The sequence below is a fragment of the Phyllostomus discolor genome, chromosome 2 (assembly GCF_004126475.2).
Source record: "Phyllostomus discolor isolate MPI-MPIP mPhyDis1 chromosome 2, mPhyDis1.pri.v3, whole genome shotgun sequence".
In the NCBI taxonomy this organism is placed as follows: domain Eukaryota; kingdom Metazoa; phylum Chordata; class Mammalia; order Chiroptera; family Phyllostomidae; genus Phyllostomus; species Phyllostomus discolor.
Window position 1 is genome coordinate 201,715,926 of NC_040904.2, and position 25,279 is coordinate 201,741,204.

The 25,279-nt window shown below is 36.2% G+C and overlaps 1 protein-coding gene across 1 annotated transcript in view; it reads right to left on the bottom strand.

Moving 5' to 3' along the window:
- Nucleotides 1-299: 299 nt before the first annotated feature.
- WASHC3 (WASH complex subunit 3) overlaps nucleotides 300-25,279 on the bottom strand; it is a 38,318-nt gene continuing 13,338 nt past the window's right edge. The window contains 3 exon segments of the mRNA XM_028533348.2: nucleotides 300-558; nucleotides 7,558-7,600; nucleotides 7,603-7,621. Coding sequence (XP_028389149.1) covers nucleotides 474-558; nucleotides 7,558-7,600; nucleotides 7,603-7,621 — 147 coding nt within the window. The 3' untranslated portion in view covers nucleotides 300-473.

Genomic DNA, 25,279 nt, shown 5'->3' on the forward strand with positions numbered 1-25,279 from the left:
GTTGCCATGGAAAACTTTAATCCAATATTATTTTCTGCCAGAAAATTTTTTAACAAGTTGTATGATATAATGCACGTAACACTTTTCTTGCTAAAATATTCACTGAAAACGAAATAACTGTCTTAGCCAAATTCACTTTTTTTATCTAGTCAGTTTTTGATCACTAACCATACATTGACTTTATATTAAATGCTCATTGCATCCCTGCAATTTTCTATCTTAGTATTTGTAGCATTGATTGAACTTTTTTAGGCTACTTTATTTTTCAGTTCAGGACTCTTTATTTTAGTAACAAGACGTATTGTGAGGTTATAAGTGGTTTATTATTATTATTACTTTAACACAGAGAAAGCTTGATGGTGACTATTTGACCATTTGTTGTTTCTGTGAAGAAGAGTTCAAGTTCAGGCTGTTTCCAATAGAATGTAAATGTATGCCTTTATGTGTATATATAATTGTTATCAAAATTAAACTTAGTCACTAAAAGAAGATTCACTATCTGAACTTTCTTCTGTATTTTTTTCACCTTCTCCATTAGGCACTGGAGCATCTGGCCTCCTGAAAAAGAAGGAAAAAAAATTTTTAAAGGTTTTTCCAGTTGAAAAAAGCACTTACTCACTATAAATCAGGTTCATCCTAGAATATTGCTGCTAATAAACCTGCCAAGTCTACATCCTTAACTCAGAGAGACTCCCACTCTCCACCACAGCATTCGTCTCGCTGGCGTCTCCGGCACCATGGGGATTAAGTGCTATTCCTGTACAGGCCGTGGCACTGCCTGCTCTTGCCAGTCCTTACACAGTGTGCTGCTTCAGCACTTTATGGTTCTCGTTACCACGGAGATCCAACTGTAGACAGAGATGCGATCTGGGGAGGCTGGCATGACTGGGGTTACACCCATGCAGCCTCCAAGTGTCCTGAAGTACAGAGAAAGAAAAGCTAGCACTGGAAAGAGGAGGAAAATCTTCATGTTCAGGGAAGATGCACGGAGAAATTTTTAAAATGGAAGAGCGTTCAGGAATGGCTCTTAAGAAACACAGGCAATATGGACATTTTGTGCGGGTGAAGGTTCTTCATATTTGTTGGATGTTTTCACTTATGTGTTTTATCTTCAGAGAATAAACACAAAAAGTATGAGGTGGTAAAAACAGCGTCTCAAAGATTCACTAGGCACCACAAGGAAATTGGAGAATGGGTAAACTTCAACTTTGCATGGCTGTGCTATAATAAACCAAAATAAAATTTTAATATAGTCATTAAAACAGCCAACTAGATAGACACTTGTGAAGGGGTTTGGGATGTGAGTAGGAGTTTGCCAGAAACAACAAATGCGGGAATAGGTAGGGATGGGATTCTGGGCAAAGGGGGAAACAGGAAAGGTGTGACGCTGCACATTTGGAAACTCGAGAGCGTGAGGTGTGCGCTGTGGTAGACAAGTAGAGGAGACTGGGTCATTTGGCAGGAGTAACACGTGAAGGATGGGGACAAGTTATATAAAATACAAGTTTCAATGGAATTGTGCAACTAAGTTTGGAATTCTTAAGTAGTCATTTACTTTACATTTACATTGTGATGTAATCATCACCACCATCTCCAGAACTCTTTCTATCTTGCAAAACTGAAACTCTATACCCGTTAAACAATAACTCCCCACCCTCCTTTCTCTCCAGCCTCTTGCAACCACTATTCTACTTTCTGTCTTTGAATTTGACTATTGTAAGTGGAATCATATAGTACCTGTCATTTTGTGACTGGCTTATTTCATTTATTATATGATGAAGGCCTTCAAGGTTCATCCATGTTATATAGCCTGTATCAGAATTTCCTCCCTTTTTAAGGCTGAATAATGTTCCACTGTGTGCATATGTTATATTTTATTTAATCCTTCATTGGTAGATGGGCATCTGGGTTGTTTCCACCTTTGGGCTACTGTGAATAATGCTGCCGTGAACAAGGGTGTACAAATACAGGGTGCCACAAAAGTAGGTTTCCAGTTGTTCACATGGGAAATAGTACAAAAATTAATCAATTCGATGTTTTGCATACTCACAACTGCAGACCTACTTTTGCACCCCCCCCACCTATACATGTCTGAGCCCTTGCTTTTACTTTTTTAAGGTATATGCTCAGAAGCAGAACTGCTGAATTACACGGCAGCCCTAGGATTAATTTCTTTGAGGAACTGCCTGTTCATAGCAGCACAATTTACAATAGCTAGGTGCTGGAAGCAACCTAGATGCCCATCAGTAATGAATGGATCAAAAAACTATGGTACATTTACACAATGGAATTCTATGCAGCAGAAAGAAAGAAGGAGCTCCTACCCTTTGCAACAGCATGGATGGAGCTGGAAAGCATTATGCTAAGCAAAACAAGCCAGGCAGTGAAAGACAAATACCACATGATATCACCTTTATAACAGGAATCTAAACAACAAAACAAAAAACTAGCAAAATATAACCAAAGACACTGAAATAGGGGATAGTCTGACAGTGACCAGAGGGGAGAGAAGAGGGAATTTCAGGGGGGAATGGGTAGGGTTTACAGGAACAAATTTGGAGGACACATGGACAAAACTAGGGGTGGGGGGGTAATGGGGGGGAAGGGGGGAGGGTTGGGGTGGGTGGGCTGGAATGGGAGTAGGGGGGAGAAAACTGTACTTGAACAATGATTAAAATAAAAAAAAAATGAGGAACTGCCATACAGTTTTCCACTGTGGTTATACCATTTACACACAGCACACAAGTGTTCCAGTTTCTTCATATCCTTGCCAATGCTTGTTATTGTCTATCTTTATTTGTTTTTTAAATTTGAGATATAATTGACATATATTAGTTTTAGACATTGAACATGTTTTATTTGTATATACTGCAAAGTGATCACACCATGAGTCTAGTTGATATCCATCACCACATATATCTTCAAAAATTTTTTTCTTGTTATGAGAACTTTTAAGAACTACCTCTCTTAACAACTTTCAACTATACCCTAGAGTATTATTAACTATAATCACCATGTTATACACTACATTCCCATGTTTTGTTTTACAGCTGAAGTTTAGCCACTGGCAGACCACAACTGCCCTTTAACACCACCTTTTTGATATTTTTGTCTCTGTCGCTCTTGAGATCAAGGTCTTCAACACTGAACCAATCACAAGTTTCTGACGCTGTTTTTTCCTGTACTCTACTTTTTAGCAAGAGTGCCAGCTGGTGGTTAAGGACTGGCAACTAAATTGAATGGGAACTCAGCTCAGGAAAAACTAAAAGGATGGGACCAGTATAAAACCTACTTTTAGGATTGTCCAGGTGGGGGACTGAGGCTTATTTTATCCTCAGTCAGCCAAAACCCAGCCTTTGATCCCTTGTGTTGTTGCGCAGCAGGAGGTGGACAAAGGTCAGTGGCAGATAAGGAGTTCCTTTCCAGAGAAGGGAAGTCTGTTGGACATGCCTTGAATGTAACTAACAGAACGTTTTCTTGCTTTCCATTATTCTTTTAGTTAACACGAATAAATCTCCTCTTGTCTCAGAAATAAGTAGGCTGAGGTGGTTACTTTTATTTCTGAAAACCATGAGATTGGTCATTGCACAGTCTGGGAGAAAGGAATAAAGCTTTTGAATAGATACCTCCAGGACTGAGTTGAGCTGGTTCTGTTCAGTCTGTACAGAAACTTGAACTCAATTATATGCTTTCTTTATGCTGCAAACTACCCTTCTTTTAATATTGGGTGTGACCAGTTGAATTTCAATTTCAAAAGTCTATTCTTTACTACAACATTTAAAATACAGATTTTTTTTTAGTTTGAGGAACCAATGTAATTCAAAAGGATCTGTAACATACACATTTATTCGTGTATGTTAAATATGTCTTTGTTGAAAATACCTGCATCCACAGGATTATAAACCAGCTGTGATCCAAAAGCCTGGTAAATCCAATTGTTTAGAACTTGCTGCATCTTCTTCCATTAAACCGTTCATAAACCACAACTAACATTTACTGAACATTTACTACTTGTCCAGAGCTGTGCTAAGTGCTTACATTATTTTTTTTCTTAATCTGAACAACTCTATGATGGATGAACTCTTCTATTTCCCATTTTACTGATGAGGAAACTGATGCAGAGAGAAATCAGGTAATTAGTCCAAGGTCATACAGCTAGAAAGTCGCAGGGCAGAATCTGAGCCCAAGCAAGCTGACCATTTCTAAAATATGCCTTAGCCTGATCCTTAACCATTATGGATTTCATCTCTTGCTGATGGGGAGGCCCAGAGGCTAATCTCTACATCCCATAGTAAAATATTGATTACTGTTGTAATAATAGTAACCTTAGTTCTGGGATGTAAATCTAAGTACAGAAAAGGACATGAAACTTTTATTCTTTCCCCTGGTAAGAAAATCTAGGCATTGATAGAATTTATAAGGTGTAATTCATCTCTTCTGTATTTCTGAATACAAAAGTAAAACAGATTAAAATTTCCCATTCTCTTTTCCTTTAAACTCTTTTGAGTATAATGGTGACAAAGGCACTCGTTCACATATCACATATTCTTTTATTTCAGTGGAACTGAAAACTAATTTTTACAAGCTAAAGAGAACTAATTCTTGGTTATATAGAACTGTTTTCAAAAACTTGGATTTTAAAAAAGTACTTAGAAGTAGCAAACAAATACTATTTATTGGTAATTATTAAGCATTTCACAGACTTCCTAAAATGCAATGATAGTCTTTTTTTTTTTTTTTTTTTTTTTTTTTTTTTTTTTTTTAGGAGAAGAGCCAGGCGCTCTTCTTCTTTAGTACGTAAACTGTTTTAGTTTAAAATTGTATGCTTTTAGCTACTAAAATTTCATATAATCAAATTACAATATATTTTCTGATCAGTATTTATTTGTATACTAACCTCTGCTTTGCTCTTTGCTCAGTGAAGACAGATTTAGACTATTGTTTCTAACAGTTATGAGTCTGTCTTGGTATCTAAGACTAATAAAAAAGTGTAGTTTATACTTTAAAATAAAAAAGAAAACAGAACAATCTTTTACTGAAAGTTCTTGGCTGAGGCTTAACATGTACCTAAGATGCTAAATAAAAGTACACGTTCACTTGGGCGGCACATTTCTTCTCCTGCATCAGCTGAGACCTTTCTTCCAAAGCGCAGCTCCTTAACGTTTTAAGTAAACACGGTTCCCGAAGTGCCAGAATTCCTCTTTAACAAGGCAGTTGGTTCCACTCATCATATCTAGCTAAATGTAGTTGGAGCTGGTCTGCTAGCAGCGGTGCTGATGGTTATGGTGAGTCACCTCAACTCCAAACCAGTGCCCCTTGTGACCAATGGCCTGTGCTTATGAGGTAATGTAATGGTCAGAATTCCGGCTCCAGGCTGTGGTTGAGGAGCAGCATTCGTGTAAGACAATGTTTTTACTGTTACTGGAATTCTACCCTAAAACTTGGCACTGCTGCGAACCAAATGTTTCTTAACATTTACAGACAATGCCATACCCTCCAACTTGCTAAGTGAGATATATCAAGGAAGTGTGGGGGGTCTGGGGGAGTTCTCCCCCTCAGAAGTCATCCTGTGACTTCTTGGGGTATTGGCACCTAAATGAAGTCTTGAAGAATATGAATTAGCCAGGACAGTAAGATGGGGGAAGGAAGTTCCATGCAGAAGAAAGGAAACATTCAAAGACACCAGAAGGGTATAGGAAAACGATACATTCAGAGAAGTGCCCTAGTTTGCTCAGCTGCATGACAGAGGTGGTATGGGAGAGTGGCAAGAAATGAAGCTCGAGAGAGAATCTGGGTCTTGATGAGAAAAGCATTTCTATGCAATTCTAGTATGTCAGACTACATGTTGAAGGTGGCGAGGAGTCAAAAAGATTTGAAGCAAGAATAAAGTATGACCAGAAACACTCAGGCTTTAGTGACACAGTAAAAGAGAAGAGGAAACCAATCAGGTTATAGTAATTTAGGTGAGATGTGATGAGAGTTTGAACTAAACAGCAATGAGCATGGAGGCATGTGGTCAGATATACGGATATTAAAAATGAGACAATCAGAGTGACTGAGACAGTAGAGGGTAGGGAAGAGGGCACAATCAAGGATGACTTTCAAGTTGCCAGTGTGGGTAGCTGGTTAATTAAAGGATTATTAAGTAGGTGTAGTCTGGGCAAGGGATGAAATGAAGCCGATAGGCGGTAAAGATATTGTATATCCAGCATATGCTGATTCTTATACTACTGCTAGTTTTTCATTTTGTTACTTTTTTCTCTAGAGAAAAAAAGCAGCATTTTAAAGGACATTTTAGCTTTGTTACTGTAGAGGTCTACTGTGTATTTCCAGAAGCAAAAAAGAGGTCATGGTCATGTTAAATATATTTATAACATATATTTACAATGAGTACCAAAATGGATTGACCCATATGTTCCAATTCACATTAAAATACATGTCACAGTCCCATCTGCTTTTGAAGTGTTGTGTCAGAGAAAGTTTCCAGAACAAATGTCTAATATCCTGAGGGATGCATTAAATTATCAATCTTGCCACCGTACTTTAACTATTTGCTACTTGATATACCTCAAATACTAAATGTAGATACATGTTGGAAATCTGTTCTTGCAGACATTTTAAAAATTCTTAAATATCATATTTTAGAAGATAAAATATGGGAAAAAGACTGTTTTATGGTGTTTTCACCTCCAAAATGCACACATTTTCTTGAAGGGCTGAGAGCCAAGAAAAATTCCGAAGTAGTATACTGCTAGTAGCATGAGAATGCCTGGATAACACAACTAAATACATTGGGATGAACTAAAATCCCAGAGTGGAAAGACTCTTACAAGTATCTAGATACTTGCAAAACAGATGAGTTCTGAATAATCCTTTATGATATATATTTATCCAAGATGAGCTTTTGTAGGCAGGTTTGCTTGGATGGAATAAATGACTATCAAATTTCTGAGCCATAAATTTTCAACATTTCTAAAAAATATTTTATAAAACTCATAAAACTGATACCTAGTTCCATAATAATCATTAATGTAGACCTAGAGTGACTTTGCCCTATTTATTTCTTATTCTGGCTCAACTTTGATTTGGGTAAATTTCCTGTATACTAAGGTATTAAACAAAAATCTGGTAGATAATTAAAAAAAAAAAAGAAAGAAAAAAACCCACTGCCTTTTGAGGACACTACTGCTGCGCAACAAAACCTGCCATCAAATTCCATCTTTTATGGCCTGAGGGCTAGGAGGACTGGGCAAAGGGGGGAAAATGAGGACAACTGTAATAGTGTTGACAATAAAAATAAAGTTAAAAATATTCAATCTCTTTCAGATTTATTCATCACTGATCTATTGTAACTTCCCTTAAATGTGCAAAGGCTGGTTTTAGTAGCATAGGACAGATTTTTTTTTAGTTTTTTTTTTTGTTTCATTTTTGTAACATAGCAGAGGCACTATTTATGAAGGTGATTCACTCAACTATAAAACACTATACAGGAAAAATAGAGTTTTTGAAATCTTTTTATTATAATTGATAAATTCAACATCTTGACAGATTACTTACTCAAGAAGATTTGGGTCTAGTCCTTCTGATATCATTTTGTTCTTATTGCCATCAATGGAACACCCTAAGCAAAAAAACACAATTCAATAGTTCAATTATTAAAAATGTCTCCTTCATAAAAACAGAAAATAGATAGATAGAACAGAACTGAGAGCCCCAAAATAAAACCCAAGCATACACAGTTGATTACTACTTGACAAAGGAGCCAAGGACTACTCAATAAAGACAGTTTCTTCAATAAATAGTGCTGGGAAAGTTTTGAATATTCACATGTAAAAGAATGAAACTAGATCCCATCTTTCCTCACTCACAAAAATCACCTTGAAATGGATTAAAAACTAAAATGTAAGACATGAAGCCATGAAACTCCTAGAGAAAACATGGGAAAAGCTTCTTGACATGGATCTTGGTAATGATTTTATAGAAATCACAGCTAAAGCACAAGCAACAAAATAAAAAACAGGTGGGACTACATTAATCTTCAAAGGTTCTGCACAGCAAAAGAGGCCATCAACAAAGTGAAAGACTACCTACGGGGTGGAAAAATATTTGCAAATCATTTATCTGACAGGGGTTAATATCCAAAATATGTTGTAGAAGGAACTCATGTAGCTCAGTAACAAGAAAACAAATAATCCAATTTAAAAACGGGCTGAGGATCTGACAGACATTTTTCCAAAGAAGACATTTAAGTGGTTAGCAGTTACATGAAAGATGCTCGCCCTCACTAGTCATCAGGGAAATACAATTGAAACCACAATGAGGCATCATCTAGCACCTTTTAGAATGGCCATCAACAAAAAGACAAGAGATAACAATGCTGGAGCAGATGTGGAGAAAAGGGAAGCCTTGTGCACTGCTGGTGAAACCATAAACTGGTGTAGCCACTACGGAAAACAGTATGGACGTCCTCAAGGAATTAAAAATAGAACTATCATATGATCCACTAACTCCACTTCTGAGAAAAGAAACGAAAACACTAACTTGAACAGGTATCTGCACCCCATGTTCATAGCAGCATTATCTACAATAGCCAAGACATGGAAACAGTCTAAGTGTCCCTTGATGGATAAATGGATAAAGATGTTGTCATATGTATATATTTATAGATATAGAGATAAATTATAGATATTTATATCTATATAGATACATATTATTCAGCCATTAAAAATGAGAAAACCCCGCCATTTGCAACAATATGGATAGGTCTTGAAAGCATTTATGCTAAGGGAAATAAGGTCAAAATAAGACAAATACAGTATCATTTAACTTATACATGAAATTAAAACAAAACAAGTCATATCAAACTCATAGATTTCTGGTTATCAGAGATGGTATGGAAATTGGAGGAAAGTTGTCAAAGGTACAAACTCCCATTTACAAAAATCATACCATAAGTTCTAGAGATGTAACACACAAAGTGAGGACTGTATTTAACACTGCTTTTGAAATACCGGAAAGTTGTTAAGAGAGTAGATCCTAAGCCTTCTCACCACAAGGATACATCTTTTTCTTTTTATTGTATCTATATGAGATGACGAATGTTAACTAAACCTATTACGGTGATCATCTCACAGTATGGTGGTAAATCACACAATCATGCTGTATACCTAAACTTAGACAGTGATACACTGCATTTACTTCTCAATGAAACTGGAAAAAAATTTAAAAATAGTCTTTATACTCTCCACACACTACCTAAAACAAGGACCTCTCAGAGGGTTTATTATTGAAAATAGCTCTTATTTTGTTTTTATATTAGTATGTGCACAGTACTTCAATAATCTAACAAGGTACACATCTTAACTGACTTTAATGGAATCAGTGTTTTCCAGTTCAAATCAAATACTTGCGCTTATCTATTACTAACCATATTTGGCTGGTAAAATGCGCTCCCATGTATAATGTGCACCCACGTTTATGTGCGTATTACACATGGATTATGTCCATGGTATGCACCATGATACCCATGTATAATGCACATCCTTATTTTTCCCTCAAAATTTGGGCAAAAAAGTGCGCATTATACATGGCAAAATACGGTAATTGCACTCTACAATTAGCCAGGTATCATATTCTTACTCTTTACCACCTAAAGAAAATGCTGATAACTTAAACAATACTTAATAAATTCTTTTCAGATAAAGGTTTCAGAGCTTTCTACTCTTAAGTACAGCTACATTAATGTTCTTTTCATAAGCAAATGGTCTAATTCCATGCACAAAGGTCAACAGAATTCAAAAACTCCCGAGACTATATTATACCTCTTCCCTACACCAATACCAATACTGAGTAATGATAACTTTAGAAGTATATAGTCATAAGAACATTGAGAATATGTGAATTTCAAAGTTTAGGATAACATCAAAACATAAGGCTATGTCAGAATAAATACAAATTTACTTGAAAAGGGAACTGATTTGATAGATAAGTGAACATTTATTGAAAACTCACTTATAAAGTTCTAAAGGGAGAAGATGTAATCAAGTGCATTTGTCAGCTCTCCTCTTCGAGTCATCCCCAAGATGAGGAAACACTAATCTGATGAGTTCTATTTGAGGACTTTGATTATATCACTTTCAAAAGTGAGCTGGCTCACTGTGCTATACATTTTTTAAAGGTTTTATTTTATTTGTTTTTAGAGAGGGGGGAAGGGAGGAAGAAAGAGAGAGAACCACTGATGTGTGGGAGCAACATCAATCTATTGCTTCACACACCCCCAACCAGGGACCTGGCCTGCAACCCCGGCATGTGCCCTGACCGGGAATCAAACCAGCGACCTTTTGATTCGCTGGCTGGCACTCAATCCACTGAGCCACACCAGTCAGGGCGAGTCACTGTGCTTTTAAAGGCTGCGCACACCGTTGGGACACTCTCCCTCTTATCTCTTTATTCCATGTGGTAGAAGGGGTAAACTGAGCCAGGGCTCACATGGTAAAAAACTCAGTCACCTCCCTACTGATATCGCATGCTCTTTCCATTGTTGTTGCACAGTCCTCCCAGGTCACTAGCTAGTTGTGACATTCAGGTTTGACCCTAAGGCACAGAAGAGGCCCCTTAGGAGCTCGGATGCCTCAGTCAATTTCTCAGAGGCCTACCCTGAATTTTCTGGGCACCAGCCCAGTTAAGGTTTCCCTGCTTTCTTTTGCAGTTGTCCATCCCTTGGTCTGAAGGATGTTACTTTTCTGTCTCAGGGTTCTGACAGAGTGGTTAGGAGTCAATTTATTGTGGTTAGCAGCAGAATTCTGATGTGAAGATCCCACACCTCGATGTTTAACATCACTATGGCAGCACAGTGCTTTATGCCGAGAAAATAAGGTATAATCAGCCCCTGGCCTCAGGAGTAGTCTAATAGATGGGTTAAACATGTGATCACAATACAACCATGAAACTTGTAACAGAAGCTTGCATAATGGGCAATGTTAGACTCAGCAAGGGTTCCCTGAGGTGAGTCTTGAAGACGGGATAGGTGTTTAAAAACGAAGACTTAAATAAAAGTCTTCAGTCATTTTTATATAGATATAGATAAAAGAAAATACACATAACTTGTAATATCTTACCCCTTTAGAGGAAAGGGGTAAGACTTTTATCAGCTTAACACAAATATCATAAAGCTTGATACAAAAATAATTTGGCCTGTCACAAAGGATGCATTCCAAATGAATTTGCTATGTTTCTGGTGACGTTGCTTAGAAAATTTGTTGTTTTGCTGTATTCATCCTTAGAGGTTAAGGAACAGTCTGGTTTGTTAAACATCAAAAAGAAGTGTCCAGTTTCTGATCTCCAAGAAACAAGGCTACTGGTGGTCTAAGGAGGACACGAGAGACCTCAGAACGAAAGCCTACTGAACTGTGGGATTATTTTTGGCGAGTGAAATGGCAGTGTGTCCAACATAAGTAATGAAGAAGAGAGAAGGCAGCCATAAGTCTGATGTTCCAAAAAATCATGTCTGTATTTGCGTCACTGGAGAATGTGTGTAAAGAAGCTACAGTAATGAAATTATGGTGGCAACAATGATAGTTAAATACTAGTTTCTCACATCACAAAAACTGAAGGTTATATAGGACTGCCAATATTTACATTTATGTTATTGTGTTAATGAAATCCAAGCTACTAAATTCCTTTATAAGCCACGTTGAAACTTTCCTACAGTTTTAAATTAGAAGGAGGAAACCCCCTCTTAATCTAATAGAGATGGTTTTCCTTTTTAAAATAATAAAAAACTCTTTATACTTGAGTTTTTCCTCTTAGTTTATGAGCTTGAATCACAACAGTTCAGTTCTGAAAGACGGAAAATAGGAAGCTTATAAAGTTTTCTCCCTACTAGGTCAACATAAAGATCTACTGAGCTGATAGGTGGATAATATACCTTTTTATTTTCAGGGAGATGGAATGAGTAAGAGTTGAAAATATGCTATGGGTTGAAAAGGCTGAGTCCTCTAATCTGCCTTTTTTGCTTAAATTTTAACTTAGTAAAGTGGACTCAAGCATGTTTTTGCCTTCTGGTAGTCAATAATGCTCTCTTTAAAATATTTATACTGCATTTTACAAAATATATTAGTAGGGTGTTATGTTTAGGAAAAATTTTCAGATAAAATATTCTATATAACAGATAATACATGTTTGTTGAACAAACCATAACACAAAAGCAAGTGTATGTTAATAATCTTTTCTCATTCTAGAAGCTTTCTGTGAAGGCATACAAAGTTAATTTAAATAAATCTCTTAATCACTGTAGAATGAATATGGCCATCTATAAAAAGGAAGCTTTATTTCTAATGACTACAGATTTAGAAAATCATAGGCTCTAAAATTATCTCTGATACTGTTGCGTCCAAGGGTCATTAATTTGAAATTAAATATGTAGACACAAAAGAAACCCACAAATCTTGACCGGTACTATTCACAGTGGTTTCTATGGAGCTACAGGAAAGTATTCCTTTTTTAATGACTGTTTCATCAGATCAGTTTCATAGGGAGAAAGTATTCTTCAATGACTGTGTATCAGGTATCTTTAAAGACAAGGGAACAAATCATGTGATAAAATGGATAAAATTATACCAGCCATAACTAGGGCCCCCAGGAGGTTGGTAAGGCAGTTACCGTTATTTATTCATAAAATTAATACATGTTAGCAGTTCCACCTGTGCCTTTTTGGCATGGGAACTAAGGAAGTTAACCTAAATGCCTATCAAGAAAACCTTTAAAAATTACTTCAAAAAGTTAGGGTTCTATTATTATGACACTTAAAATACAGCTGCATCAATTTCCCCATGTGATTGTTTTTTTCCCCTGGAAAAATTCTTACAACATGATAAATATTCTTGGTTGTCAACCACCAAGAGTGCATGGTATATTCTTTGCATTGTGTAGCTACTCAAGTTTGTTTTTAAATCTCAGAAGAATTAGGTGCTTTGGAAGACCTGTTTCCCTCCCCTATAAAACATCTAAAATTTAAAGACTTGCTTTGATGGTTCAAGTTATGCTCTAATTCCATTATGAGTACTTCAGTTGCATTGTAGCTTTGCTAAGTCTCATTTCACTCAAATGATATTTGTTCTTGAAAATAGGCATTGATTAGAATTTTCTAAATTTCATTGCACATTTACTTTAAGGAATAAAAATTTTAAAAGAATTTTTATGACAATTCATTTTGGAATTCACTATTTGACTTAAAAGAGTAGTAAGTTCAGATAGTATCTTAATCAAGGTTTTGGAAACTCATTACTCTTTGTACCTATTCAAGAGGATTTACAGAAATATCTCCAAATATAGCAATAAAAGAATGGAATTCTTAGTAATTATAAAAACAATTCTAACAAACCAATAAATATTTGCTTTCAAACTAATTTTTCAAAAGTGGTGGTGTGTGTGAACTGGGGTATTATGAACCACCCATCCAATGCCCTTAGAGATCCACAGGTACGGATTCAAGGAGAGAGAGCCAGAATTAGGCATTCTGTGTGGCTACAGAGCCACAGCGAAGGGCCCTGAATCTGATATTAATGTGTCATCAGCATGTTGTCTAACCAACTACCTGAATAAAAGTCATTAGTGAACCTGGACTTGGAAAAGAGTAAGGAAAGTTGAGATGCTATTATCATATTATTAAAGCTCTGGTAAGCTGTACTTCAGTCTGGAAATATTTATTTAAATAGCAGTATTAAGATAAATATGAAAAAATGTAGGTATCTTCAGGTAGAGGAATATATAATTTTCATTCATTTTTACCAATAAAACATTTAAAAATCTATTTTCTTTTAAAAAACATAGTTCTTTAAAAAACACAGTAAATATATTAGCATTTTCTCCAATTTATAAAACAATCCTTACCAAAAAATTGACTTACAAATGAAGTATGTTGTTGCCATCTAGCATTGCTATAGTCAATTCAAGGCACGTAAGTGTCCTCCCCACACTGAATGCTTATGCTAGCTGAGACCCTTGTCCAAAGTCAGTGCTAAAAGGCCTTCCTCAAGCTGATGGGCTCTAAAACCTCTAAGACACATCTTTCCCACCTGAAGTGAGTCCACTTCCTTATTATAGCCCATATGCAACCCTGGTCTTTACATTTTCTTCCATTTATTAATCACAATCTTAGACAAATTTATATTCAAGGTGAGATTTGCAATATTTCTGAAAGGAGTAAATGTAAGTAAGCAACTACTTAATTTATATTATTATTTCCTCACCAATTTGGAAAACTTCTATGTGACGTACCTTATATAAATGAGGCAGAGGTGGTCAGTAGGAAAGAAAGAATGGCACTGACAAATCAAAGTTGGGTATCTAAAACATTATAATGGAGAAGAGTAAAAGACTTATACCACACGTTTCAGCAAAGTGTAAAACTCCCACGGTTCGTGTACATATTCAAAAGCTTCCTTATAAACCTTAACAGTAATGTTCTGTTTGTCACAATTTCTAAAGGGCTGAGAAGTTCTTTAAAAGGAGTTGGAATGAAAAACTCAAGTCCAGAGTCAAAGATATTTTTCTGTTAAATGTCCCTGTTTTTGTTGCTTCCCATTTTATATATAATTTAAAGGAAAGCCCTATGAAATTTAAAACTACCGTAGGCTTACCCTCTAAAAGTTCCTTCCTCTGTGTTTGCCTGCTTGTTTATAGTCCTTCCTTTTCTTTCTTTTGTGGGGACGGATGAACAGAGGTATGGTGTCACCATGAATTTAAAGCAGATGAAGTAAATTTTACAGCTAGCTAGCAAAATAAATAAGCTGAAATAAAGGACTACATGTTTTACTTGAAAAGGTCTGTTTCAGAGAAGCTGTCTTATACATTATCTGTATTATTTTAATTATGCCAATGACATAAAAATAGGACATAGAGAATATATTCCTGAAGAAATGCATTCTCGTCAAACATAAGGGCAAAAAGATGATATTCCAATTTAAAGTAATCTTAATTATCTGACATTATTTAAAAACATACAGTTCAAGTGCACAGTAACCAAATATCCTTCTACAACTCAAATGAAGACCTGATATTTGTGAGTACACCATTTTGATGGTATGTGACAATTTTTTTTTCATTCATTGAATGTATTGGGATGATATTGGTTAATAAAATTATATAGGTTTCAGGTATACAATTCTATAATACACCATCTGTACAAGGGGGGTCTCCCAAAAAGGAATTATCTTTGCAGGGCAAGCCCCTTGTAGTATAGGCTTCCCCTGCCAGGTGAGTGGTCTAGGAACTCATCTGTATCAGTGCACCAGCCGGCGTTGTTGTGAGAGGCTGCATTTGGCTTCAGTGAAGTTGTTTGGAAGACTTTCAATGTGTTTGCCCATTTCCTGATGGGTGATTTACTAGCACACCTGCCCATAACACACTAAGTGTTCAGTTTTTGACCAAAAATGGCATGACCCCAATGCCCCCTTCCTAGTCACCAGATCTCGATCAGCTGCTTTTGATTACTATTTGGTGCTTGATCAGCACCAAAATCAGCTGCTTTGATTACTATGGCTTTGCAGTATAGTTTAATATCAGGTAGCATGATTGCTCCAATCTTGTTCTTTTTCAAGATTGCTGTTGTTATTTGGGGTCTTCTGTGGTTCCATATAAATTTTTGGAATATTTGTTCTAGTTCTGTGAAATGTGCCATTGTTATCTTGATAGGAATTACACAGAATCTATAGATTGCTTTAGGTGGTATGGACATCTTAATAATGTTAATTCTTCCTATCCATGAACATGGTATATGGTTCCACTTATTTGTACTTCCTCAATTTCTTTCTTCAGTGCCTTATAATTTTTTGAGTACAAGGTCTTTTACATCCTTGCTTGAATTTATTCCTAAGTATTTTATTCTTTTTGAAGCAATTGTGAATTGAATTGTTTTCTTAGTTTCCCTGATAGTTTATTACTGGTGTATAAAAGAGCAACTGGCTTCTGGATATTTATTTTGTATCCTGCTACTTTACTGAATTTATCACTTCTAGTAGCTTTTTGGTGGAATCTTTAGGGTTTTCTATGTATAGTATCATGGGTATGTGACAATTCTTCAACTAAGATTGAGAATTCCAAAACCTCCTGAGTGAAGTTCACAGTTCAAAATATATTTTCCCTGAAACCATAAGCACCATAAATAAATATGGTTATGGTTGAATAATTAGGTCCTGGAAACAAATTATTCACAAATCAAACCTTTCATGGTAATTGAATGCCACCTGAGGATAACTACAATGAAAAACATGCTTTCAGTATTAAATATTCTGAGCTGTATGATTATGGTAACAGTGGTAGGAATAGATAAGTCTCAAGGCAGGTACATACAAGGCTACCAAATGGATACTGACAACTATCTTAACACAGTAGTATCTGCCCACCACATGTTTTCCCTTCAGTGTACTAACTTCATCATACATCAGGAATTAAAACCTGAACTTAGCAATATCACTGTTTACTGGTATCTAACAAACAAACATAAGAAAAATAAAATCACAAAGAATAAACAGAAGGGCAAGTACATCACTTGAGAGCAATGCTTGTCAACGTTGCATGTGTACACAGAATGACTGGTTCTGAGCTCCCTAAGTTTCAAGGCAACTTGGGAATTCAAAAGGCAACCAGAATATTGAAAAATCACAACCTGTAAAACTGTCATAATTCTTCACACATGGTTTCCTTAGAAGCTAGTTCACTATCTCTAGCAGAGATAAGTAATTTTGGTAATTCTTTGCCAAGAATACTAGAAAAGTCACCTGTTTCTAGATTCTTCTCTAGACACTCAGGCCATGGCAAAACATAGGTAGCACCTCAGGAGCTCCCAAGTGGTGGCTAACTGTCACAGTTTTCTGCCGTAGTAGAAATCTCTCTTATCTAATCCTCCTTGCATTTGACAGAAGACAGAATGTTGAAAAAAGAGGTTAACCGTGGTCACTTGAATTCCATTTAACCCAACTCAAATACTCCTCATATAGTATATCATTATGCTAAGCTTTGCTTCTTTCTTTCAGCTGTGATCAAATGGACCTGGCTGACCATTTAGTTGATAGGAAAAAGAAAATACTTTTTGTTTTCAATATTCAGAGTTGGCTAAATTATGCAAATAATTAAACAGACAAGTGTTCATTTGCATCTTTTCTTTATCTGCATTCCTATGTGTGCAGATACACATGGCTTTATCTTCACTGTGAAATACCACAAAATGTTGTCCACCATACCCAAACCTGTATGTACTCAAACAATATTGACCTTGGCATTGATTAGTAAATCTATGGTATTATAAAGGAAGCAAAACATCTATTATTATACCTACAGAATTTTTAAAAAGCAATACAAAAAGAAATGGTATATAGTTGTCAAACTAAATCCATACCAGTGTTTGCCATACCTATGACCGTAAATGGATCACTTCTGACCACACTACTGATCAGGGATAAGGAGCTCACCCTGGGGCTCTCCAGACCATGGAAAGTCACACGGGGGTCCTATCTAGAATAAGGTTTTAAATGCTTTATTACTTTTACAAAAACTATACCTTCTCTAAAGTGCACTCTACTTCATGCTTGATTGGTTTTACAAGGTCCAAGATATATAACTTTTCGGTGAACATCTTGAATATGCAGTTGGAGACTCTGTCCTTAGGAAATGGAAGTCACATTTCCCCAGGCCAACATCCACTGCTGGCAACAGATGCATCAGAACCACCAGAACCAAGGAGATTATTCAATTCACATTTTAAGCCGGCCAAAGAAAATAGAGCTTTAAAAAAGCCCAAGTGTCCGAAGAGACTGTTTTGGCAAATTTGGTTACAAAAAATCCAAGTCATTAGCTTCTTAATGTAGAAGTCGGACTTTCCCAATGCACAATTTATTACTGGCAAAGGATTCACCAAGCTCTGCCAGTAAAAGGGGGGGAATTGTTGGAAAAGTGATCTATGTACACAATTCCAGTTAAGTTATAAAAGCAGTATGTGATTTAGTAAAGGCTTGTGCTGCACTACTGTGACAACAAACATTAAATCAGAATCAATTATCTGCCACATTTGGAACACAACAGTATTACTCACTGAAAAATCTTGTGTAAAATTGCTTAAAAAGGAAAAAAAAATCAGAAAATGCCAGCAGGTGTTCCAGGAACATTCATTAATAATGAGATCCAAATCTGGGGATCAATTAAATAGATCATAAATCTAGAGAGAACTTCAGACTTCGTTTCATGTGTGACGAAATTGAAGCCTTAAAAGGTGACACGACCTGAACATGGTCACACAGGATAGTATGACAAAGCTTAGAAACTGTATCATGTTGCATCCCAGAATTACAGAGTAAAGATCTGGGTGTACTCTTAGGCGTTCAGATGTCTTACAGGAACAGCTCCTTTCTGGAACTGTAATCATTCTTGTATCTCCCTGAGGGTAGTAATCCAGGAGCAGACAGAAAAAGGCATGGAGACCAAAAAACAAGGTGCTGCTTATTTCTCTGCGAACTGGTACTTGTGACAAATGAAAAATTCTGCTGGCTTATGTTCAAAGGAGTTTATATTTTAAGCAGTTTTAACTACCTAGGTTCTAAAACTGATTTGCAGGTTATGTGACAGTGAAGCAAAGCAAATATAAAAGCAAAGCAAATATAAAAGCAGTACATTCCAGGAAATAGCTAGACCCAAGAAAAGGCATTTTTGTGGCAGCTTAGGAAAAAAAACCAAAAAGAACATAGTTCATTGATACTTAGGAAGCCTGAAAGTTTTTTAAAAATCTGTATTTGTAATTTGTAGGATCTCCTATATGTCTTCCTATCTGAAGTGAGCGATTGCTACATGGGTGGTCAGCAAGCTTATATTAGCAGAAACATTAAAATGGCTTGAGAAACATTTGTCTATTCTCTATCTTACTAGAGAGAATAAGATGGGCTCTAAACGATAACACAGAAAGGAAGCAAGAGAAGTGATCACAAGAGGGTTGAGGGCCTAGTAAGTATTAAGATGCTGAAGGAAAGAATATTACATTTTGGAAAAAGATAAACTCAGCTTAGGTAGAATTATAGATGTAAGAATCTGGTTATGGAACAACAGCTCATTTTTAAATGATAAAAATAAAAAAAGGAGAAATAAAATAAAAAAAGGAGAAATAAAAATAAAAAAAGGAAAGAAATCCTATTATTATCTTTAGGAGCTAGCAGGACTTCTGACACTGTTAATTCTCTTTTGAGGGTATAGGAATATTTTGCGGGGTCTTAGAATTGATTTTTATACTGTTGGTATATGGTGATATTTTCAGAAAGACTGTTTGTTTGTTTGTGAGAACACACTAGCTTCCTTTTTGCTAATAAAAGCAATCCCCTATCTAGAATGCAGGCTCCTAGAATTCAGCTTTGGTAACAGGTAGTAATGTGCACAATAGATGATAAACTACTCAAGACCATACCAATACATGAAGTACAACTAATTTGATGAGTTATGCTGATACTGGCCTTTCTCTACATTAATAACTATAACTAAATTTCGAGTAGTGGGTAAGCTATGAAAACTTTAGCCATCTTCTGAGGTAAAGAAAAATTGGGTATTTTAATAAAAATCTACATCTTATTGGGAAAGTGAAACACTTCCCAGCATTGCGAGGGCAATATGTAATGAAGCTACCCTCTAGAATGAGCTGGGATTAGGTTCATCCTTACAGGAAGTATTCATATTTGTTTTTCTTTCCTTTTATATCCCTTTGAATACTGTTTGTTCTCAGTCACACTCAAGGAACAGAGCCGTCTCAGCAGAATGAACATCTGATTAGAAAACTAATATAGAAAATAGGAAGGCCCTTCACCATCCTGAAGTATAGAGATACAAAAGTATCTAGATTCTTCCCACGTCAATGGCAGAAATTGCAGGATTCAATGATACAGGCTGTAATGGGTCTCTAATGACTCTTCTGTGAGGCATTTTCTAAAATAGGGTGATACTCTCATCTGTTCTTCCAGTTAGCACTACAGTTCCACAAAGATATGGAGACAGGAAACACTACCAGCTATGCAGATGCTGCGGAAGAACAGTATTTGGTGATGACTTATGACACTAAAATGATTGTACTCCTGGAAAAGTGCTAAATGGTTCAGAAGAACCAAAAGATTATGTTTAGGAAAACCCACAGGTATGATCAAAGGGGCTTTTAACTGAAATCAAAGGGTAGAAAAAGTCCTTGGGGCATAAAATCTGAATAGACATTTTTCCAAGGAAGATAGACAGATGACCAATAGGCACATGAAAATATGTTCAATCTTCCTAATTATTAGGGAGATGCAAATCAAAAAATACAAAGACAATGATGATATGAGTGATGAAATCACAATGATATATCACCCCATAGCTGTTAGAATGATTATTATAAAAAAGACAAGATTTAAGTGTTGGAGAAGATGCTGAGAAAGGGAACCCTCATACATTGTTGGTGAGATTGTAAACTGGTATAGCCACTTGGGAAAACAGTATGGAGTTCTTAAAAAAATAAGAATAAAATTGCCATATGATCTAGAATTCCTTTTCTGGGTACTTATCCAGAAGACTATGAAAACACAAATTTGAAAATATATATGTTCTCCTATGTTCAATGCAGCATTATTTACAATAGCCAACATACAGAAACCAGCCAAGTGTCTATCTACACATGACTAAATGAAGATGTGGTACATATACAACGAAATACTACTCAGCCATAAAAAAGGAAATACTGCCATTTGTGACATGGAAAGATCTTGAGGGTATTATGCTAATGATGTAAATTAGATGCAAAAGAACAAAAACCATATGATTTCTCTTATATGTGGAAAATATAACAAAAAAGTGAGATGAACTAACGTAACAAAAGTAAACGCACAGATACAGACAAAAGGAAGGTGATATCCAGAGGCAAGGGCTGTGGGGGAAGGGCAAAGAATATATGGTAATGGATAGAAACTAGACTTTGGGGGTAAGCACAAAATAGAGTATAGGTACTGAATGATAATGTTGTATACTTGACATTTATATAATGTTATTACCCAACAGTACCTCAATAAAAAATTAATTTTAAAAGTCCTCGATGACAAGAGAAAAAAATATCAGTAAAAGAACTAGCAGGAAATTAAGAAGAGAGGTGTAAAAAAAATAGAGAACAAGTCCAGTGGCCTGAAATAAAAGTGTGTGTGTGTATTTGTATAGAGGAAACATGAAATTTCAAAATTAGTAAATCTCAGGAATCATTAACACTTGGAAGAAATTAGTATTTGGGAACTGGCATTTGAAAGGCATGCCTTACAATGTTTTACTATGGGAGGAGAAAGATATCTATAAATCAGTACATATCCAGATATATGGAAATTCTCGAACGTAGAATAAAGGAGCCCCTAAGTGAAGCTAAAAAAAAGGCAATCATTGTATCAGATGAAGCATTCTTTTTGGCAACATGACCAGATGCAGGATCCAGATGAGTTTTCTGTAACATGTTGCAAACAAGTGCAAGGACTAAAATACAAACATGATGTAATGGCAGCTTAATTTTTCCCAAATCAGAGCATCTGATAAATTCCTATATGCTGAAAATTGTGCCCTTCGACAGATAAAGGAAGCACTGAGGGGAACTGATTTAACTATTTCATACTTACATTTGAACAAAGAGAACTGAACGGTGATGCAGAAGTGACAGGAACTCTGGTAGTGACCATGCCCAGGCAAGACAAGGGCACTGTCAAACATGCAGCCTACACCTGTGGCTGGACATTTTCAGTCACTCATGATATACTTAGGAAAACAGGAGATATGTTGGATTTATAGATGTCTCAATCAGAGTAATGACTGGCTGACTCATGTCAATCATGAGAAAGTCCACTACTTGGTCTATTCTTGGTTTGGTTCTACAAAACATTTTAGATCAGTAACTAGAAGAAATGGGAGCATTTCTATATATTTTCAGGTGACACAAAGCTAAGAAGGAGAGTTAAAATCAGGGTAAAATAGTTTATTCAGTAGATACTGATTGAGCACCTTTATGGGCAAGTGTTAAAGTGAATACAAAGATGAATCAAGATACAGTTTTTCCTCTCATGACTTCTTTTGGGGAAATCAAATAGAGGTGATAAAATGTGTGTAAATAATCATTGAATAAGGTATGAAGCTGTATGTTTCATAAAAAATATAGATAACATGGTTAGATAGGTCAATGATAGGAGATATTACCTTAGTTTTACGTCTTGGTGGGTTCAGAACCTGTGATGATTTGGAGGAAGTGTTCACAGGAACATGTTAGAGGAGCAGAATCCGGGCACGCAGTAATGAAGAGAAAGGGAATTCAGATTCAGAGGTGGAAAAGCATGGAGCTTATATCGGGAAGAACTTGTGGTTTGGTATGAAGAATGGAATTCAGAACAGGCAGCAGTAGGAAACAAAAGTTGGGTAATAAGATTCTGGGATCCAGGCTGGCACAATAAACTAAAAACAATAAAATTAAATTTAACTCAGATGAACTGGCAGTTTTAAGATGGCAGTGTAAAGATGTTGCTCCTCTTAAAATTACCTCCAAAAAGTAAGGCCCAAACTCCTAATTTGAATGACTAAGAGGCATATATGAACCACAGTAACATGGAAGTTAAAAGCAGATAAAAGAATGATTGATGACTTAGCACAGACATGTGCCTGAAGAGGGACATACCACGAAGTGGCAGCACCTCCAAACCCTGGGAACACTGAGGAGTTAGGAGTACCCATGACAAAGGCAGAGGGGAGGTGAAGAACTGAAATCAGGAAAATTGGGCTAAAAACAAGAAAAGCCGGAGGCAGAAGAAACTAACCCCCTGCTCACACTCAGTGATACCGAGCAAAAAGAATGGGCGGAAGCTAAAGTACTTCTATAGGATTTCTTTAAAAATTAATAATTATTTATTCTTTCTTAAATGTTTCTAAATAAAACTTTTTAATGATGTTTAATATAGGTTGAAATATTTGTAAGCACTTCTTAATCAGAAGGACTTCAAAAAAAATATGTATGCTCTAGCTCGAAGTCCCAACATCGGAGATTTTAATTTAGTAGAGTAGGGACTAGGAACTTGTATTTTGACAAAAAAAACCCCACAGAGTCAGTGTAAAAAACAGAAATTTATCACCAAAGCCCAGCAAAAGGTAAAATGGCATAGAGAAAACTACAGGCACGTTCATTCACTGGTAAACACGTACGTGTCAGGTACTGTTCCAGGAACTGGGAATGGTGCAGCACCTGAATAACCCTCTACCCTCACGGAGTTTATATTACAGTTGAGGGAGACATACAAACACTGTATGTAAGGTTAGTAGCATTTCACATATTACTGGAAGGTTATATGAAGAAGAACGAAGCAGGCAAGGGGAAAAAGGAATGAGGCCAGAGAGAAGGTGACATGAGTAAAGGTTTGAAGGAAGCGAAGGAGTACACCATGAGACATCCGGGAAGTGTCTGAGGCAGAGAGAACAGCGGACACAAAGGCCTTGAGAGAGGAGGCTGTCCATTCGTTCATTCAAGGGACAGCAAGAAGGCTAGCAGAGCTGAGCTGAGTAAGCAAAGATAAAAGATCAAAAAGGTAACGGGAGAGCCAAACTGTACAGGACCTCATCAGCCTGTGAAGGAATTTGGTTTTTACTCCTAGTAAGACAGAAAGCCATATGAATAGAAGAATGAATATTTAAGGAGTAATTTAAATATATATATATGTATATACACACATGATATATGTAATTCTGAGATACAATGGAATCAGTCTAAGTAATTAATAAAAATAATTTTAAGTGGTGCCTGGAAACCTTGGTTGTCTAAATAGATATAGACAATACCTACTATAGCACCTCAAAGTAAGTGTTTAATAAGTATTTGTGGAATAAATGGACAGTGGATTTATACAGAAAAGTAAGAGTTTTTAAAATTCTTGTAAAATCAGAAGTAATAAATGCATTAAGAATGTAACAGTTATCCTAAGATACAGTCTTACCAAGATGTCAGGGCATTTGTACAGAAATCAAGTCGATGTTCCTATTTCATCCTTCATATATGTTACACAAGAAGAGACTAAACAAAAAGGCTTCCAGAGTCACTCTGAAACCCTTCCTCTTTTGTTTGAAAGAGTCAAACACACAGTTTTTAACAGCCCCTATTTTAAGCTTAGCTCAAGCTTTCCTGGGTTCTGGCTTTAAAAACTTATTTATCATGATTCATATCAAACTAGTTCTGCTTTATTCTTATAATAAAAGAACTTTGTATATGCTCATCCCAAAGTCTGGTTCAGTTTTTTCTATAGACTAGACAGAGTCCCGGGTTTTGACCGACAACAAAGAATTCTGGAAGCGACAAGCCCACTGCTTTGACATCCTCCCCTCCCACTGTCAACACTGCAGCTTCTAAATGAGCCAATCCACTCTTTCTGGTTGCCAGATACTATTTGTTTAAATTACTTTGCTGGTAAAGAGTGCATCGGCAGCAAAAGAGGACTGTTCTTCTTTAGTATGAGTACTTCCTTTGCCTGATAGTGGAATGGTACAAAAACATCACTTTTTTAATTAACAGAAAAACAGTGGGCTGCTAGCTCCTTCAACCACTGCAACAGGACCTTTACAGGAATAGGTAGAAATTAGCTTCTGCTGTTATATACAACTGCAGATCATACCATGGCATCACACCATGTAATGATTTCCTAGGAAAAATATAAATTCTAAAATCATATAATAAATTAAAATCATTATGTTATATGGCTAAAAGATTTATGGTCTTAGACATGCTTACTGATTTTGGAGAGAGGGGAAGGGAGGGAGAGAAAGAGGGAGAGAAATAATGATGCGAGAGAAACATCAATCAGTTGTCTCTTGTACGTGCCCTGACCGGGGACCGAACCTGAGGCTTTTCAGTTATGGAACAATGCTCCAACCAAGTGAGCCACACTGGCCATAAAGGGTGATTTATGCTGTTTTCCAAGAACCAAACCATTGATAGACAAAATTCAGAATAAAAAAATAAAATTTTTTTTTTGTGCTAGCATATAGGAATTAAGCTAATGCCATATGAAGAGTCCACTTTCATTCCCTTATTGCTACATCTGAGATTTGCAATGGTAACTGTATAAAGCAAGAAAATTTATGCAAATCTATATTAAACTTTTAGTTTGAAGTGTAAGAACAATTTTAATTAGAAAGATCTGACTTTTGGTTACTTTTTTCCAGGGCATGAATTGAACATAGGAAAGAAGTAAGAGAGGAGAAAACTTGGTCACTCGGTTTA